This window comes from Dysidea avara, chromosome 9 (genome assembly GCF_963678975.1).
Source record: "Dysidea avara chromosome 9, odDysAvar1.4, whole genome shotgun sequence".
In the NCBI taxonomy this organism is placed as follows: domain Eukaryota; kingdom Metazoa; phylum Porifera; class Demospongiae; order Dictyoceratida; family Dysideidae; genus Dysidea; species Dysidea avara.
In genome coordinates, this window is record NC_089280.1 from 16,140,827 (window position 1) to 16,158,319 (window position 17,493).

The 17,493-nt window shown below is 38.2% G+C and overlaps 1 protein-coding gene across 3 annotated transcripts in view; it reads right to left on the reverse strand.

Annotated features, from left to right (window-relative positions):
- The window catches only part of LOC136267798 (kinesin-like protein KIF1A), a 23,731-nt gene continuing 6,238 nt past the window's right edge, over positions 1 to 17,493 (reverse strand). Inside the window, exons 11-56 of one of the 3 annotated variants that reach the window (XM_066062977.1) lie at positions 17,224 to 17,289; positions 17,082 to 17,169; positions 16,956 to 17,034; positions 16,747 to 16,810; positions 16,353 to 16,437; positions 15,660 to 15,745; positions 15,532 to 15,611; positions 15,360 to 15,435; positions 15,218 to 15,297; positions 15,083 to 15,159; positions 14,486 to 14,569; positions 14,321 to 14,377; positions 14,195 to 14,233; positions 13,532 to 13,715; positions 12,367 to 12,439; positions 12,257 to 12,313; positions 11,999 to 12,032; positions 11,863 to 11,942; positions 11,083 to 11,372; positions 10,821 to 10,973; positions 9,944 to 10,062; positions 9,812 to 9,882; positions 8,726 to 8,972; positions 7,724 to 8,184; positions 6,276 to 6,388; positions 6,120 to 6,210; positions 5,889 to 6,013; positions 5,778 to 5,836; positions 5,603 to 5,711; positions 4,021 to 4,087; positions 3,873 to 3,957; positions 3,655 to 3,775; positions 3,541 to 3,603; positions 3,431 to 3,482; positions 3,284 to 3,369; positions 3,184 to 3,228; positions 3,062 to 3,120; positions 2,871 to 3,007; positions 2,652 to 2,777; positions 2,552 to 2,605; positions 2,392 to 2,501; positions 2,170 to 2,251; positions 2,069 to 2,116; positions 1,912 to 1,983; positions 288 to 403; positions 1 to 234 (exon numbers count right to left, since the gene is read on the reverse strand). In XM_066062977.1, the coding sequence (XP_065919049.1) occupies positions 156 to 234; positions 288 to 403; positions 1,912 to 1,983; positions 2,069 to 2,116; positions 2,170 to 2,251; positions 2,392 to 2,501; positions 2,552 to 2,605; positions 2,652 to 2,777; positions 2,871 to 3,007; positions 3,062 to 3,120; positions 3,184 to 3,228; positions 3,284 to 3,369; positions 3,431 to 3,482; positions 3,541 to 3,603; positions 3,655 to 3,775; positions 3,873 to 3,957; positions 4,021 to 4,087; positions 5,603 to 5,711; positions 5,778 to 5,836; positions 5,889 to 6,013; positions 6,120 to 6,210; positions 6,276 to 6,388; positions 7,724 to 8,184; positions 8,726 to 8,972; positions 9,812 to 9,882; positions 9,944 to 10,062; positions 10,821 to 10,973; positions 11,083 to 11,372; positions 11,863 to 11,942; positions 11,999 to 12,032; positions 12,257 to 12,313; positions 12,367 to 12,439; positions 13,532 to 13,715; positions 14,195 to 14,233; positions 14,321 to 14,377; positions 14,486 to 14,569; positions 15,083 to 15,159; positions 15,218 to 15,297; positions 15,360 to 15,435; positions 15,532 to 15,611; positions 15,660 to 15,745; positions 16,353 to 16,437; positions 16,747 to 16,810; positions 16,956 to 17,034; positions 17,082 to 17,169; positions 17,224 to 17,289 (4,629 nt within the window). In that variant the 3' untranslated portion in view covers positions 1 to 155. Of the gene's footprint in view, positions 235 to 287; positions 404 to 1,911; positions 1,984 to 2,068; positions 2,117 to 2,169; positions 2,252 to 2,391; positions 2,502 to 2,551; positions 2,606 to 2,651; positions 2,778 to 2,870; positions 3,121 to 3,183; positions 3,229 to 3,283; positions 3,370 to 3,430; positions 3,483 to 3,540; positions 3,604 to 3,654; positions 3,776 to 3,872; positions 3,958 to 4,020; positions 4,088 to 5,602; positions 5,712 to 5,777; positions 5,837 to 5,888; positions 6,014 to 6,119; positions 6,211 to 6,275; positions 6,389 to 7,723; positions 8,185 to 8,725; positions 8,973 to 9,811; positions 9,883 to 9,943; positions 10,063 to 10,820; positions 10,974 to 11,082; positions 11,373 to 11,862; positions 11,943 to 11,998; positions 12,033 to 12,256; positions 12,314 to 12,366; positions 12,440 to 13,531; positions 13,716 to 14,194; positions 14,234 to 14,320; positions 14,378 to 14,485; positions 14,570 to 15,082; positions 15,160 to 15,217; positions 15,298 to 15,359; positions 15,436 to 15,531; positions 15,612 to 15,659; positions 15,746 to 16,352; positions 16,438 to 16,746; positions 16,811 to 16,955; positions 17,035 to 17,081; positions 17,170 to 17,223; positions 17,290 to 17,493 lie in introns of all 3 variants that reach the window. The other 2 variants (XM_066062976.1, XM_066062975.1) reach the window with 2 other exon arrangements.

Consider the following 17,493-nt stretch of genomic DNA (forward strand, 5'->3'; position numbering starts at 1 on the left):
TAAAAAGAAATTATTTCATATATTATAATTATTACATTTTTTGCACTTCACATCCAGTAATGTACAACAGCCATAAATTAAATAGTTGTTCTTTTTACAATTAAATAAAATAAAACATAATATAAAAATAACATTAGTACACGGAATATGTTCATTCATTTATGCATAGTATATCTTCGTGCCCTTATTGGTGGTGACTGAGATGATGTCTTTTGTGTTGCACTTAGTTGTGACCTGTATAAACACAATGTTGTGAACGTGTTCTCTTTTAAAATTTAATTGCGTACTTCATTGTTCCTGCCAGTAATGGGTCTAATGCGTATATCCAATCATGGAGTTCTCTTTCTTTAGTCTGCAATAGTATTCCTCTGTGTTTGGTACATATTGAGAAGGTGCTGGTACCCTATTTGAGCAAGAAACAGGACAGCATGACATGAAATGAAACATGACAGCTACGACATGAATCCACACAAAATCAGCTAAGCTGTGGAAAAATGGTGCAGCTTTGAAAAGCCAGAGTGAAAAAGTTGTGAAATCGGTCAAGAAATGGCTGCAATGATGTTAATGCTAATAAATTTTAACTAGCTGTTTTTGTATGGATTTCACTTCTTTTGTACATTATACCAAAACCAGCCTATGGCTGACTGAGGTTTGTTATTACTCACATTTCTTCTTTTCTATGCAGACACAATGATGATTATTGAAGACAGACTTATAAATGTATTGTATTGCATGATTTACATTTTGGTGATATTATTGTAATACTCTAATAGAGTGCACATTTTTTGAGGACTCCTAATAGAACATACATAGAATGTTCTAGAACAATCTAGTATTTCTATTGGTAGATCTATGAAATTACAGTTTTTTAATTTCCTTTAGCAGATTTAAACTAGAATTTTCATTTATAAAGCAGAAATTAACTGAGATGATCAGCTAAGATAGCAGTGGTTCAGCGGTTAAGGATGCAGGTGTTAGGTATGGAGGTCCCTGGTTCAAACTCTGGTAAGTTTTTTTCTCGACATAATTATGGCAAATGCACCAGCGCATACCACATTAAAAGAAAGAATGATGCCAGAACACTATGAAATTAATTTTGCATCAGAATGCATACACCAATAATCCATTACATAACAGACAGGAAGATGGCCATTATGCTTTGTTTTCAGCTATGCTCTGCCTGTTACACAGCATTACAAACAAAGAACAGTAAGAGAAGTTGCTATGGAAATACAGGCAATAAGCCATGCAACACAGCCACAGGGAAGCCGCATCATGTTATTGTGAATCAACACCTTGTGTTGTCAGCAAAAATAACTGGGACACAAAGCAGAACAAAGGAAAGTCCATGATGCATGTATTGTACATACTGCGGTTGGCGAAAAGGCACATCTCGGGATGAAGTGACGTTGAACAGTACAGAAATCAAGACCATAGCCTTATCCATTGTTGTGTTCTGCTTAGCTGGAGGCATCAGTTAGTAGTAACTGCAATAGTTTTTGTCCGCAAAAATATTTAAGTTAAGTAGCTAACATTGCTCAACCTCGAAAATATCACCCCTTGAAATATTTAGGCTGTACAGTAGTAAAGAAGGGTAAAATCAGTGTTTTGTCCCTAATAGTGCTTACAATGAGTACTTAGCTATTTGACTGATAAAATGATTTTGGTGTACTTGGGTAGAGAAAAACTTGGCAGCAGTTAATAATATGAAGGCTCTTCCAAAAAGGGGGGTTCCATGGAAACCTATGGATCCACTCCTGTAAATCAGCTTGAATGTATAAAGAATTGTTGTTGTTGTGAGGTAACTACAAATTTACAAGTTAAACAGTAGCACAACTTTTGAAGTTGTAATATTAATTATTGTCATAGTATTTGTATCAGTTTTTGAGGTACATGACAATTCAAACTCACCCCATGAGCCTTGGACAATTCAGCATTGTACTGCACTTTAGCATTTGCCAAGTTGATGAAATCTCTCTCAACCTGCATGAAACAAAAGTTAGAAAAATAAGCACTGACTACTGTATAAGCACTTAAGATAAACTATAGTGAATACAAAATCACTCACTGGGTCTCTATTGTTGTGGTAGATCAATAAAAATGGTCTCTTCACAACCTAACATTACAGAGACATGATGGAACATCTCAGACACAAGTGGTATGACGTACCATGTATCTCCTCATCCATAATGACTCACTAGTTGGACTCTGCTCTAACAAATCCAGGTAGCCAACCCGAGAAGCATTTACACTACAAGCAGGGACACAATTATCATGAATGTGTACACAAATGCATACACACTCCACAAACACACATACTATTTGCACATAATACGAACACATCTAAACACAACACACACAACCATTAATACAAAATACAATAGCATGTACTTTATTTTATGTGTGACATCTTGTACATTAGGTACAGACACAGGTGGTGAAGGAATGATACGACTCTTGCTTGGTGTAGCCTCATCTTCGTTTTCCATTTCTGAGCTATCCTACAGCACACAACAGTTTTGTAAAGCACAGCATTTTCCTTCCTTCCTACCTCTTTCTTCTTCTTCCCTGGTAACTGACTCTTCCTCATAAGCAAACTCACACACTGAATACAAAAAAATACACATTGGTTTTGTTATGTTGCTTGCTACCTTCTGTGCTAATTCTTCTTTGGTCTCATCTGAGAGTGTTAGAGCTTTTTGACTTTGACCATGTAAGATCACTTCTCTCTCCCTGACCTTCTCTCTAACTTGTAGTAGGTGTCGTGCTTGCTCAGTCTAACAATTGCATACATAATAATTACACAAATACTCCAGTGATTTAAGAAATACAATACATTTTACAGAAATATAAATGTAAACAATGCATACTTCTTCAATCAAGTGTAGTTTATTTCTTAATTCTTGATTATCTCCAATAAGTGATTCTCCTCTTGGTCTCCAGCCACGTAAATTCTCTTCACCTCTCACGTATGTTGATGAAGTGTCGATAATAGGACGATGACGGTCTGTGCATGAGAAGGTGTGAAGTACATCATACGTACAGAGTTTAATCATCCTACCAGGTAATTTCTCTGTTGTTCTGTGTAGTGACAATTCATATATACCAGATACACAATTGCTGCAGAAATTACACATTAATTTTATTTAACAGTTATTTTAAAATTTTATTGATATAACATACTTTGCTGGCTTCCGACCACTTCCAGTGAAGAAGCCAATTATAGTTCTAACAGATGAAATGAAGTGGTGATATTGATTGTGGGTTTGACTTTCCAGCTTACCTTGGAGGTTGTGGTCTAGAATCTCTACTATGAATAGTGACACAAATGTCCTTAGTGAAACAGGCTGGTTGGGACCCATTCTTTAGCTATACACAACAACGGAAAGGTGAACGTTACACACGCTATTCATATATAGACAAAACTAACTTCAATGTATGCAGAAAGTGTCAAGAAGACATATTCCCCAGCGGGAGTTATTCTACAAACACAAGTAAGTAATCCAACCCATTGCTATAAAATTGCATATACTTGCTCACCTATTTAGCAGTTTTGAGTTATGTAATGAACTGTCCCAAGTGGCTTGAAACTGGTAGTGTATTCTATACAATGGGGTTGGAATAAAATCACTGGGTAAAAATGGACCAACACACCTGTCAGCAGCGTACCTTTCATCATTTTCTCTCTTAAACATGTGGGGGTTTAAAGCGTTGAGTGATAGTGCTTGAGAATTATCAGCTCCTGAACCCTCAGCTGTATTAGACCTTACTCTTCCTACGTGTCAAAATATATTAAAAGAGTGTATGTGTGTGTGTGTGCGCACGTGCGTGCGTGTGTGTGTGGATCTGCACGTGTCACTGATTTTACGCACCAACAACAAGCTCATTCACTTTAGTCCACTGGATATCAGTACCAGTTTCATAAATCAATGTGATGGTGAACCTTCTCTGTATACCCTATGTATACACAATAGTCCAATTCATCTATGTACAATATAATTAATACCACCACACCCTTACCTGTTGAAGCATAAAAGCTCCACCAAAGGGAACACCTTCCGAGTGATTAACAGAAGCAGGAATATAGCTAAAAATTGAAATACAAATGTTTTACATAGTTAACTGTATGCCCTGCATATTACAAGTTAAAGAAAAAATTAGAAATTTTAAGTTCGATTAGGGATCATAGAAAAAAAAAGTAAGGAAACAAGGGAGGTTGTGTGCCTTCATCTGCAGATACACTAGTGAACATTTAATCCTTAATCCAGTCTATACCCCAAGACCAAGACTGAATTAGGGATTAAACGCTCACTAGTGTATCTGCAGGTGTAGGCGCACGACCTCCCTTGTTTCCTTTTTTTTTCTTTCTATGATCCCCAATCGAACTTAAAATTTCTAATTTTTCCTTTAATTTGTTTGCTTACTTTCTTTACAACGTTATTATGACTGGTGAACCAACGTATACCGCATCAAAAGAAAGGATGGCGCCTGAACTAATGTTTTCGTATAAACGTGTGCCCAAGCTATCAAACACTGCTTCAAAAGTGCAGTGGTCATTACGCTTCGCTTTCAGCTATGTTCAGCCCATTACACAGCGCTACAGACGAAAAACAGTAGAAGAAGTGCCTCTGCAACAATCCAGTCACCTCGAAAATACGACGATTCGTGAGCCCCAACTATCAATTACTGCCTCGAAAGTGCAGCGGCCATTACTCCGCGGTTTCAGCTATGTTCAGCCCATTACACAGCATTGCAAACACAGAATAGTGTTAGAATCGTCTCTGCAATCAGTCCATTCACCACGGAAAATACGGACGATTCCCAACGTACTGTAGGGAAGCCATGCATCACGCTACCACGAATCAATACCTTTGGCTGTCAGCAAAAAGAACAGGAACACAAAGGAGGACAAAGGTAAGTCCATGATGCGTGTATTGTACGTACTGCGGTATGCCAAAAGGCATGTCTCGGGACGAAGCGACATCAAACAGTGAAAAAATTAAGCCCATAGCCTTAGCCGTTATTGAGTTACGCTTGCCTGAAGGCAGGCAGGCAGGCAGGCAGGCAGGCAGGCAGGCAGGCAGGCAGGCAGGCAGGCAGGCAGGCAGGCAGGCAGGCAGGCAGGCAGGCAGGCAGGCAGGCAGGCAGGCAGGCAGGCAGGCAGGCAGGCAGGCAGGCAGGCAGGCAGGCAGGCAGGCAGGCAGGCAGGCAGGCAGGCAGGCAGGCAGGCAGGCAGGCAGGCAGGCAGGCAGGCAGGCAGGCAGGCAGGCAGGCAGGCAGGCAGTAGAAAATTCCACTGAATAATTTTTTTTTAAATTTCGTAACTATTTATTGGAAGCCTTTAGGATCATACTGAAGGCACTTTTGGGCTTGGTTATACCTAACCAATACTGCCAAGGTGCCAGGATGGAGTTGTAAAGCTGGTTTTTGGGTGAATGTTTTGGCTAGGAAAACCCAAATCTCCATGATCCCTAATTATACGTACTACCGTACTGCATGATGACAAGTGCAATATTAAGACACATATTATAGTCAATACCACGTTATAATACCACAATTGACAATTCTAACACAACTACTCTATGAAATAAAAAGAACTCACTCTCCATTAGGACTGAGGTCACATATTTCCAAATGCATCAAGAAGTCCACCTTGGCATATGTGTGTGCAGCACCAGTCGGCTCGAACAAGTCAGTACGCGATGAACGCACTACAAACAGCAACAACAAACAACAGCCATATTACAACAACAATAATGTCAACAAATAAAACAAACCTGGAGATGCAGTATTGGAAAGTGGCAGCGCACTTTTGGCCCTTGACATAATAGGTGACCTAAGAAATAAGAGCATGTATTAGTGCACACAAAAAAGATAATAACTCTGACCTCTTCAGATCTTGTTCAGTACTGGCTCTGTGCAGCGGGTGTTGTTGGTAGTGGCCAAACACCTCCAACATTATAGGACTGGTACGTAAGTAGTTAACAAATTCATCAGTGACTGTCACGGATAACTGCACAACACACAATAATAATAATACACTAATACTGACATGTATGTACATGTATGTGTATGGGTCCCCATAGGCAGGGGTATGTATTTAAGTAAGGAAGTCTTACATTCTGCATATGATAAAAGCCTAGATCTAAGTCTGCATTGTCGTTCTTAAGTGGCTCTGTAGAGAATGCAGTCTCATTTCCATTGAAAAATCTACAAAACAAATATACAATTAATGAGTAGTACACCATCACTAGGCTGTTGAGTGTGTATTGTACCTGAACTGTACAAATACGTCACTGTAGTCTCTGGAGATTCCTGTGGTCTGTAAGATCGTTATTCTGAAGTTAAATTTTCTCCCATTGGCTAGAAGTACACTATTCCTCTCAACCTACAAGCACAGCAGAAAGGGAATTCACCATGAGTGCATGGAACACAGACATGAACACACAACACATACACACATGCTATACATGTACACATGAACTTGTGCACGCCAGGATTGTTGTAATTACCCAATGAAAGTAATCAGTACAATTACAATTACTTTTTGAAGCCAATCTAATGATTACAATTACAATTACTTCAGTATGTAAAATAATGATTAATAATTAAAATTACTTTTCAATTACTACTGTACGTGTGGGGTTAGAGCTGGGTGATATACTGGTATTGTTAATAATCTGTGATATTTAAGTCATACTGGTTTTGACACCGCCTGCATTTTTTAATACCGCCATACCATCTGGGCACTATGGCCTCCCTGTGGGCTTGTTTCATCCCATATTTAGAAGGTAATCAGACATGTGACAATTAATGTTTGTAGGCAGGTGCTGATGTAGTCAGCTAACCAAACTATGTAAACAAGTTTGTTAGTGGTAGTTTGTACCTGAGGCTTGCTGAGCTACCATTGGTATTTGATGCTTTTGTTGTGGTAAATGGCAGTTACTTTAATACCAATAGCTTTTACATTAATACTGTGATACTTTTTATGGAAGGTATACCGTTTGTTATTTTTCAATACCGCCCAGCACTAATTGGGGTACAACAATAACTTACTTACAGTTCTCCAACATTAATCTTAAGGTACGTCTATTAACTCTTCAAACTTTTTTGGTAATGGTCTACATATACTTTGGTCTGAGAACATTGCCACTATGGTTGAATACACACTCAAATGGTGCAAATGTTGCTACTGTTCTTTGCTATTGTACTTAAAATGGGGGTATTTATTTGCTTTTATCTTCCAAAATTTTAAAGGGCTTTCATCCTTTGTAAACTCTGCGTCATCCAGATACATTTAAATGTTTCTCTACTATTGAACATTATGTACCCCATGGGTATCCCATACTGTACATAAAATGTTTAACTATATGGTCAACAAATACATGACATATAATGTCAATAATTTACTGTAGCTACATGGGCCACATGTTATACACTTGGGATTGTGTACATAGTGTAGTCAAGTTATGGAGTAGTACTTTTATATAGCATAACTTTGATTACTTAAATTTAATTACATAATGATTATTGACTGAACAGCTAATTACAATTACAATTACCATTACTTTTATGCTCAGTGAGCCATTACAATTATAATTACAATTACTTGAAAATTGCTAATGATTAGTAATTAATTACAATTACGATTACAATTACAACAAGCCTGGTGCACGCACACACCACTCACACATGCATGCACGCACACACAACAAATACTCACATCTCGTCGTAACTGGGGCACTCTTGTATAATGTTGGAACTTTTGTCCAGTAGTTGTTGTTGTTGATGCTCGAGACAAGTTTGTCCTCCGTTGTTCATCTGTACCACTTCTATCCTCTACCACTATGGATGTCTTAGAATCCTCCCCGGAAACTTTATAATCTTCTTCAGGAATTTTATCTTCATGCTCAATTGTAATATTCCTCTCTGGGCTACCAACAGCTTCACTCTCACTACTGTCAAAACTTGCACTGACTGGAAATGCTGGAGTTGTAGGTTGTGAAGGCTGTCGTTCTAAAGATGCTGTTATTTCATCTTCACTATAATGTGGCATGGTAGTGTCTTGCGATGATGGTTCACACAGTGACATGGACCGCTTCAAAGTAGTGTCACTCTTAGGGGAGCAGTCTCCAGGAAGATGTTCCTCTTCTCCTTCAGGTGATATGGCTGTATCTGATACACCTGAGGTTGTGGGTATGAAGAGAAATATATATCAAAGTAAGAAGGTCTGGTTCTTGTGAGTTGACAAAAGCATTTAGGATAAACGAATTTCAGATAAAATCATGTACATTGTGATCTGGTTTTAACTAACCTAATAGAATATACACTTACTGATAAAATACAGCCATGACAATATTGATCTTATGTTTACAGATGTGGTGGGTCACCGAACACAGAAATCAATAAAAACCACATGATCTCAAGAGTGCTAATGTAGACTCATAAATATTGTGTAAGCAGTCATAGGGTTTAGAAACAAAGCACAGGGAAATGGAGCTCAATTACTTTATTTCAGATACTCTAATAGAGCAGTCATTTATACTCAGGTGCAGGGATAATAATTTTAAAATTATTCTTTGCAAATGTGGTAAATACATTGTTCCACTATAGAGGTGGTATGCAATTATGAATAAACACTGGGTACTTACTAATAAACAAGGACACACATACAGCTACATATATACTTGCACAATTAATTCCTATCTTGTAATTCTTCACTTACTTTGTAACTGATTATCAACATCCCCAACATTATCATCATCCTTGTTATCTGTTGTGTCAGGAACTTCCTCCCCCTCTGCTGTGGCTACAGTGTCAATGGCCATTTCAGCTTCTTCTATGTTGTCTAGCTCGTCTGCTGCAAATGTATCACTGAGAACATTCCCCTGTATTTCAGGGTTGGCTTCGACCAGTTGAGGATAATTAGGCTCAACCAGTGGAGGTGATACAGCCACAGTAATGCCACCGTCCTAGAGACACCAAGGTAAAATTTATGAGCTAGCTAGCCATATATCGTAGAGTCTGGTTGTTAAGCACATGTATATGTAGTAAGCATATACAATCAATTAAGTGCATTCTTATTTCTTATAAAGTTCCAACATGAGGTGCAGCCAGCTATTCAAGGTTTGTCATTGGTAAAAGGCACAAAATTTTGCAGCCATCACTATAATTACCAAGTAAAACGGTCTTCTGCAGTGTGCTGCTTCAAACAAAAGATTTTCACAGAAACTGCACTCCAACTATTGGTACACATGGTAACTGTAAAACACACCACCCCAAGAGAGTGAATCCATCATACTCATGACAAGGATTTTATTAGGCTTATGCACTTAACAAATGTACGTTAATTATTATTCGAACTTCTATTACGCGGATGCGCCTAACAACCAGACTCTACCATAAGTGTTTAATAAGACAAAAAAACTGGTGTTAGCTTAGTTACCTGTTATAAACTTCCCCACTGCAAAGTATATACTATAGCTGCCATTCATTATTGGGATCTTGGAGCAGTTCAGTTCTTTACATACCCCATATTGGTTACACTCTATTAATGCATACACCATTTTCCAAGCATTGTTACTGCTACTGTACAGTACACACTACATACTGTTCACAAAACAGTATATGACAGTATTACTTAAGCAGTGATATCTTTGTGGTTAATTGTTGACTGACTGCTCTATTAGAGTAGTTAGTGTATTCTTAAAGGACACGATTTTACGAGCAGTTGGCATAGTCACTTAATCTGGTGCAAGGATGTTCGCCAAGCTTTGAACTAATTTTGGCAATCAGGATAAAATGCACTTACAGTTGTAGTCATAGGAGTATCAAAATTCAATTTGGCAGCTTTTTCAACAGAAGCCTCATCAACCTCATCATCTGTTGACAACAAACACAAGAAGATCAACACACAAGTAACCACTGTTACATCAATACTCACCAGACAAGTACCTCACAGACACTGACAGGTATCCCTTCACCTCTCCCTTCTCACTAACAATGGCCACTCGGTAGACCAACGAGGAGGGCAGTAATAGGTTACTAAGATACACGTATGACCTGGACGAGAAAGAAACAGCAACATGAAGTTGATTTTTATACTTTAACCTTTAAACCCGCATAATCCAGAAAACTGGATTTAAACTTAATAAATGCGCATGCTTTGCATAAAGCACTGTAACTTTCAAAGTATCCATCCTATGGCTATGCATATTATGTCATTCTACTTGTGATGTAGCAAGGATTAAAATGATACCTAGGGTTTTACCCTAACGCTAAATGGTGAGGCCAAAACTAACCATGAAAATAACTTTTCAGTAAGGAAACACGCAAACCCTTTATGTACCTTTAGAAAATGGTCGATAACTCGATGGTAGTTGATCCTATTGCTTTGCAACAACTTCCATTCAACTCCTCGTGAAATTTTGCATCAGGCCATATATGACTCACGTGAGTAAACCCACAATCAAAATTAAACATGTAGCAAGAATTCAGAAACATGGAGACATGACTTGTTGCTGTTCACCACTTCATAACAAGTAAGGCACTGTAGTTACAGTGTTCATTTAACCTTCTCCAAGTAGCCCAGTAAACAGACTTTTAATCTATGTGTATTTGTAGGCTGTAAGAATTAAGTTATCCCACCTAGTGTTGCAATGCGTGCCCATATTGTGTAAACACGCATTTTCGTAAAGTTCTCTGTGGGTTTAAGGGTTAATAGTATGGCACTACGAAATACTCTAATTGAACAGTCACTCAAAAACAGTGTATATACTAGGTGCAGATTATTGTGTACAGTACTATACTGTAATACAGACCTTCCTATCAGCCTGAACCATGGGTATCGGTCATAGAAAGGGTCTGCACCAGGGACGCCTGAAGAGCCACTACTCTGAGGTGGTGCCAGGTTACGACCTTGCTCCTGATGACAAGCAGTCTCATACAATTGCCTCATGTTCGTCACACGCTGCCTGTAATGACAATATTATAATGGTAGTATTTGTTATTCAGTCTTCCCACACTCTGGTCCAAATTCGTTTTAAAAAGGAAATAAAATTTGTAAAAACCAAAAATCATCACCTTAATTTTTCTAAAGACCATACGTGAGTTGTTCCGTGTTTAGAGTCCTTCACTTCCACAGCCACCATTGGAGTGGGGTAGGTTATTGTAATAGGATTATCAACTGATGCTAATGTGAACTTGGGCTCCTCCCCTACAATGTCCACATCATTGCCTGTTGCTATGGTCCATGGTAGTGGAGAATAAGGAGTATTGTTGAGTAGGGTGTACTGGAATGCTACGTGTTTTTTTAGCTCTACACTGACTGCATTAGCTTCCTTTAGGACCACTGCTGATCTCAATAGCTCATCCTAGTAAGAAATAAGACACATATAGAGTGACAGTGTTCATGTTGTAGACAATAGGCACACATATATGCTAGCAGAAGTTCATAAGGACTGTTTGTAATATTTTCGAATATGGACCACACCCACATTATAGGTAACACGAGGTAACCACTCTATAACGAAGCTTACCCTTTAAGCCTTTAGTATATAAACGTCTTGATAGCATTAAAACACTTGCAAATTCCCAAAGATTTGTCCAACTTGACCTTGTCTGTTCATTACAGCTACAACGTTACATGCTGCCTAGCCATAATCAAATCTTTCAGGCATACATATAAAACGAATACAGCGGTTTCATTGTATTGGCATGGGTGATTACTCACCCGGGCTTGAAATGGAAGTGATACATATTAGCTGTAACATGGACACTTACTAATATGTATTGCCTCAGGCTTTGGACATACATATCAGACAAATCCCTTGTACCCATGTTACAACTATTACATGTGCATACCTTAATGGATGTATATTGATAATTCTTCCATTTGTTAGTTACTTCAATAGCAATTGGTACATCAGTCTCAGCCAGTGGAGCTGTGGGTATGATGAACACATTTAACAACCTTATTTGAGCACTTTGTAGATCCTACCATATTCCACTTGTTCTCCCTTCATTGCCTCTTGCTAAATGAGAAGAATTAAAACATGTAATATATTTAGTAAGCTGTGAAGCTATTTCTACTGGATATTAAACCTCACTAGGATAAGGGCTACATTGGAGCCTGAACTTGCAACTGTTTCACTGTATTATATTTAGCCAAGATTACCACAAAAGGTCACCATGATAAAATTATGGACGTAAAATGCAGATACAATTAGTTTACATACTAGGTAACTGAATAACTTACCAGTACACTTTTCTCTTGTAAAGCCTTTTCAAGTTCTTGTAACTTTGACTCATAATCCTACACCACCACAACACAATACACTACTACATTACTAGTAGCTCATCCCATACCAGTCTCTGTTGTTCTAGTAATACATCACTCTTGGCCTTCTCACTTTTTAGCTCATCCTCCAATTCCTCAATCCTATTAATAGAGTTAAGAGACATAGTATTTGACTTTATGTTACAAAACAGCTTCTTTGTGGTGTATAATATACAACACAAAGAAGCTGTGCATAAATTTTCATGGTATTTGATTTTCACAGATTTTGCAGTTAACAGAGCAACCGTGAAAATAAAATTCATGAAAAATTTCATAGTACGCAACTGCTATATGTGCTAGCTAGCTAGTGATTTACAAGGAATTTTCATCATCATTAGCTGCTACATTCATGAGTAGCTACCATATTTATAAGGATCAATAGTTAAATTGAATCTAGAAATGCGAGGGACCACTTTGCAGTAGGCCGAAGTACAAAGCAATTGTTGGCCATGTACCATGACTGCTGGCAGCTGAAATGTCATGTTTGCATGTTTTGCAGCATAATGTGGACAATAGCTCTCTCTTGCTTGACATATCCACCACACTTCCTTAACCACTTCCGGCCGTGAATGATACTTGAGATCAATGAGTCCACTTTCAGCTCAGTCCCTGATAACACAATCAATAGTTGACTGCAATACGCTGCTTGGCACAGCACTTAAAATAATGAGCTATATTCCTCGGAGTGATGGTACAACACGAGCTTGAATGCATGAAACAACTTTTTTTTGTGTTTCGTCTTCATCTGAGCTACTAGAGCCAAGAAGCAAATTCAACCAGTATGCAATCCGTGAAAATTAAACCATGAAAAATCCTTTTTTGACATGGAACCGTGAGTATAAAATCATGAAAATCCTGTTTAATATGCAACTGTGAAAATTTTATACTGCAAAAATTTCCCCACTGTATGGTACTTTATCTATTAAGAAAGATTGATTGTTCTTCCAAGGGTTTGTGAGTTTGCTTCAGTAAGGAAAAAGGTAGACCCCTTTTACTTCTAATCTCTGTAACTCATACTTTGCATTCCGAATGTTCTATTAGAGTACTTCAATAAATACTTCTGAACATTACTGTAAAAATCACCTCTTACACAAACAAAGATGAAACCATATTTTTGCATTAGTACAGACATACGTACAGCACACCCAGTCAGAGGAAGTACAGGGTTCACACACATGATCATAAATCACCTACCTCACTTCCATGTCTTTCTTGATATCTTTACCTTCACCCGTTAACAACTCATTCAGAGCAAACGACCAGTCAGAAGTGGTATTATCACTGTCCAGAGCCATGGTTGAGCCAACAGGAGAGCTCCTAGCACTGCTGAATGTGCTGCTGAGAGGACTGGCAGTTCTACTATTAGCTGCTAACATCTCTGGAATGTACAGTAAGTATAGTGAGTGATGTATGTGTACAATACACTATCAACTTAAGTCACAAAAAATCTAGGCACTAAAACATGTAGGTAGCATAACATGAAAGAAACATTTTTAAAAATCAACAAATTTGATGAGTCAGCATAATCTGCCAACTTTAATCATTCAAACTTTGATAAGCACCATTAAAGTGGGTGTTTTGATCCATAACTTTGTGATTTCATTAACAATAATTTTGTCAAAACTGATGAAGTGTGGATCCATCAACTTTTCCTTCTATCAAAGATTCCTGTCGTGTCTATACTTAGCCATTTTCAAAATATTCACAAAGATTATTATTTTACAAAATACAAAAAATTTCTTTGCTGCAGTGCATGAAAACAATGAATACAGAACGGTGCAACTGATCATATACATGATTAATAACTTTAAAATTATATACATACATTTATACACAAGGTATTAAAGTGAGCCTTACCAGAATATTTCTGATGGTTCTTTTGCTTCATTTCCCGTGCTAGAAACAAAAATGAACAGTACAACACAGCACACACATTAGATAGAATGCAGATAAAGTACACAGTTAACTACACACATATTTTACCTTGTACAGGATGGTTGAACCGAAAAACATGGTTGTTGCCTAAGATCACTCTTGATCCTATGAAACGGAGTATGGAAATGTACCACAAGTGGACAGTACTGTTGTTGCACACAGTTTGTAAACACAAACAAACAACAAACACAATATACACTAATATATACTAACCAGTTCTCAGTTCAGTTGCATCAGCTATCAGGAAACCATTAACATAAGTCTCACTGTTGTTAAGGGGAATAATATGAACTGTGCCTAAATCAATAACAGAAAGTGTAAATGATGAGCAGCAGCACACAGTGACACACACACACGTGCACACACACACACGCTCACACACATGCGCAAGCAAAGCCTCTGGAAGCTGTGCAAAACACAGTTATTGCTGCTCAATGCACAGCACGCCACTTTGGCACTCAAGTCTGTGCAGGAAAATCCTTCTTGGTAACCCACATGAGGACTGTCCAAGTAACACAGAGAGAGGACACGGAACACAAAGTTCCACAATGACCCCAACACGGCTAAGCTAGACAAAGACAAAGGCAATTGCTTTTCCAGATCACCAGGTCCCCATTACACAGCTGTAGACTAGAGCAGTAAGTTAAAGTTTCTTGTTCAAGGAAACAACAACAGCAACTGGGCAAAACCAAGTATCGAGCCTGGAACCGTTCGATTATCAGCATAGCCAAGTGGTAAGCACACACACATGCACGTACGCACGCACGCACGTCAGTACAAGTGTCAAAGTATTGTAACTGTAACTTTTACCTTCATCATTTTCAAAGATGCAGTGATCTTCAAAGATGTAGTCTCCACTAAGAACCACATCACCTCTGCTACCCACCCTACAAATAACATTTAGGAATGGCTCCTGCTGCATAAACTATAGTGGATGTGGCTGACCTGGTAATGCCTTCCTTGATGTAGTAAAGAAGACACTCCGACATTAAGGGATCTTCATTCAGATTCACCAAATGTGGTGTCTACATAACAGAACACATTTATATAGTTGTACAGGTATTTAATAGTGAGTGGGTTGGTGTACCTTTTTGGGTGAGAACACTCCTAGAGCTCCACGTTCCTCATGTAATGCAATACCCATCTCTGCTAGTTGTATTTCCCTATAGCAATGTATTTGATGGTAAATACGTATGACTCTGTGTGTGTGCGTGTGTGTGCGTGTGTGTGTGTGTTTGTGTGTGTGTACATATACATACCTTTGCTGCTGCATTTCTTCAGCTCGCTTCAGCTTATCCTCCCAGGTCATGTTAAGTTCAGCCATTATCTTCTCAGTCTCCTACAAGGCCAAACAGCTAGCAACAAACACCAAACACAATTGTGGTACCTTTAGCTTCTCCAGTGCCAGTTCTCGAGTCATCACATGACCTGGCTCACCACTGCCTCGTTGCAGATTAACTAGCCCAACAAGTCCTGTAATATCAATATGAGACTACAGTATGTACACTAAGACAAATACTTGAATATAAACCTATAGAATTGTTGGTAAATGCATAATGTATGTTCTATTAGAGTATTTTTGCATAATATTGTAAAATACTCTAACAGAACATACTCCATCAGATGCCATGTTTTTGAGGCATGCCTCTATTATAAAACTGTACGTAGTTGAAGAAAATTCAAAATGGTGAGTGACTTACAGTACATTAATAGCTAATACAAGGGCAGCAAGAAAGGGCAATGCCCATCTCTGGGTATGGTACTAGAGAAATGGCCATGGTACTAACCTACAAGCAGCTGAAATTTAATGGTTGTATTTCTTGTGAAATTTCCAAGTCATGAACACCACAATAACTACTAGTTGTTAAAGCATAATATATACAAAATGTGGCAGTGTCCCTTCTTGCAGCTAGCATTCATTATGTTCATTGTCTTTAACTATTCACAAAGACAACCTGTGATTATATGGAAAATGTTTAGTGTGATATCATTTGGACTTTGGTATCTTAAAATTAAGTGCCAGATATTTACCACTCCAAATGTACATACATATTAACAAGTTCCATGTACATTGACTCACCTAAAGCTGACACTTTTCCTTCCAAGCCTTCAGCTCTAATGAAACCACGAAGCTTTGATATCTCATCCTTTAAGTCACGAATCAACTGCAAAGACAGTATAGTGTTGTTATCAATACTATTATACACTACATACAACATCACCATTGATTGTACAATAGTTACCATCTATATAGACTATAGACATAGCAGTTATATAAACCCCAAACCTGGAAACTGAGCAGTGAACACAGACCAGGAAAACAGCTTATTTGTAAACTTGCTAACAGTTACCAAAAGAGCACCCACTATATAAGGAAGCACTTCTAGCAATCAGAATTATGTGGCATATGTATATAGGAACAAGCTGAAGTTACCGTACAAATTGATCCCCAGACTGCTATACTGTTTGAATACCTTGGCATTAGGGTCCTCATTGACGATCGCCTTACACACAATCTGCTTAGCTCTATCAGCATATCTGTTGAAGTGACAACACAAAACAGAACACTTATATACATGAGTGAGTGAGTGTGTGAGTGAGTGAGTGTGTGCGTGCATGCATGTGTGTGTGTGTGTGTGTGTGAGAGAGAGAGATATGACATCACAGTTCCATTCTCCCTTACCGTAATGTACTCATAGACTCCTCATAGTTAATATCAGCTGGACTGATGGCAGCCACCATTGCTGTCTTTGAATTACCTCCTGTAATGTGGTGAGGTAACCCAAAATCACACAATCATTTACTGTACCTAAGTTTTCTCTTAAGATCCATGTGAGTGCAGAGTCTCTGTATGGTATGTAGTCCTTCTTCCCTCCTTTCTTGGCTTTTTTACTAGACTACAATCATCATAGAAGTTTACATATACACATTACCAGTATTACATGACGTACCTGATCTGCTAAACAATGTATGACTTTTCCTAGGGTAGCTAGTGACTTGTTGATATTAGCACCTTCCTATGAGATATCAATATGAAGAATATATGGTGTATCAAACAGACACTCAATGCATTGTAAGTACTGCAAATATGAAGTGTGTGCATGCATGCAAGTGTAAGGGCGTGTGTGTGTACACATCATGTGCATCTATATACATACACCATATGTTTAACAGTTATTTGCCTTATTTACGGAGTTGTGATTGCTGGGTAAGAAATTTAA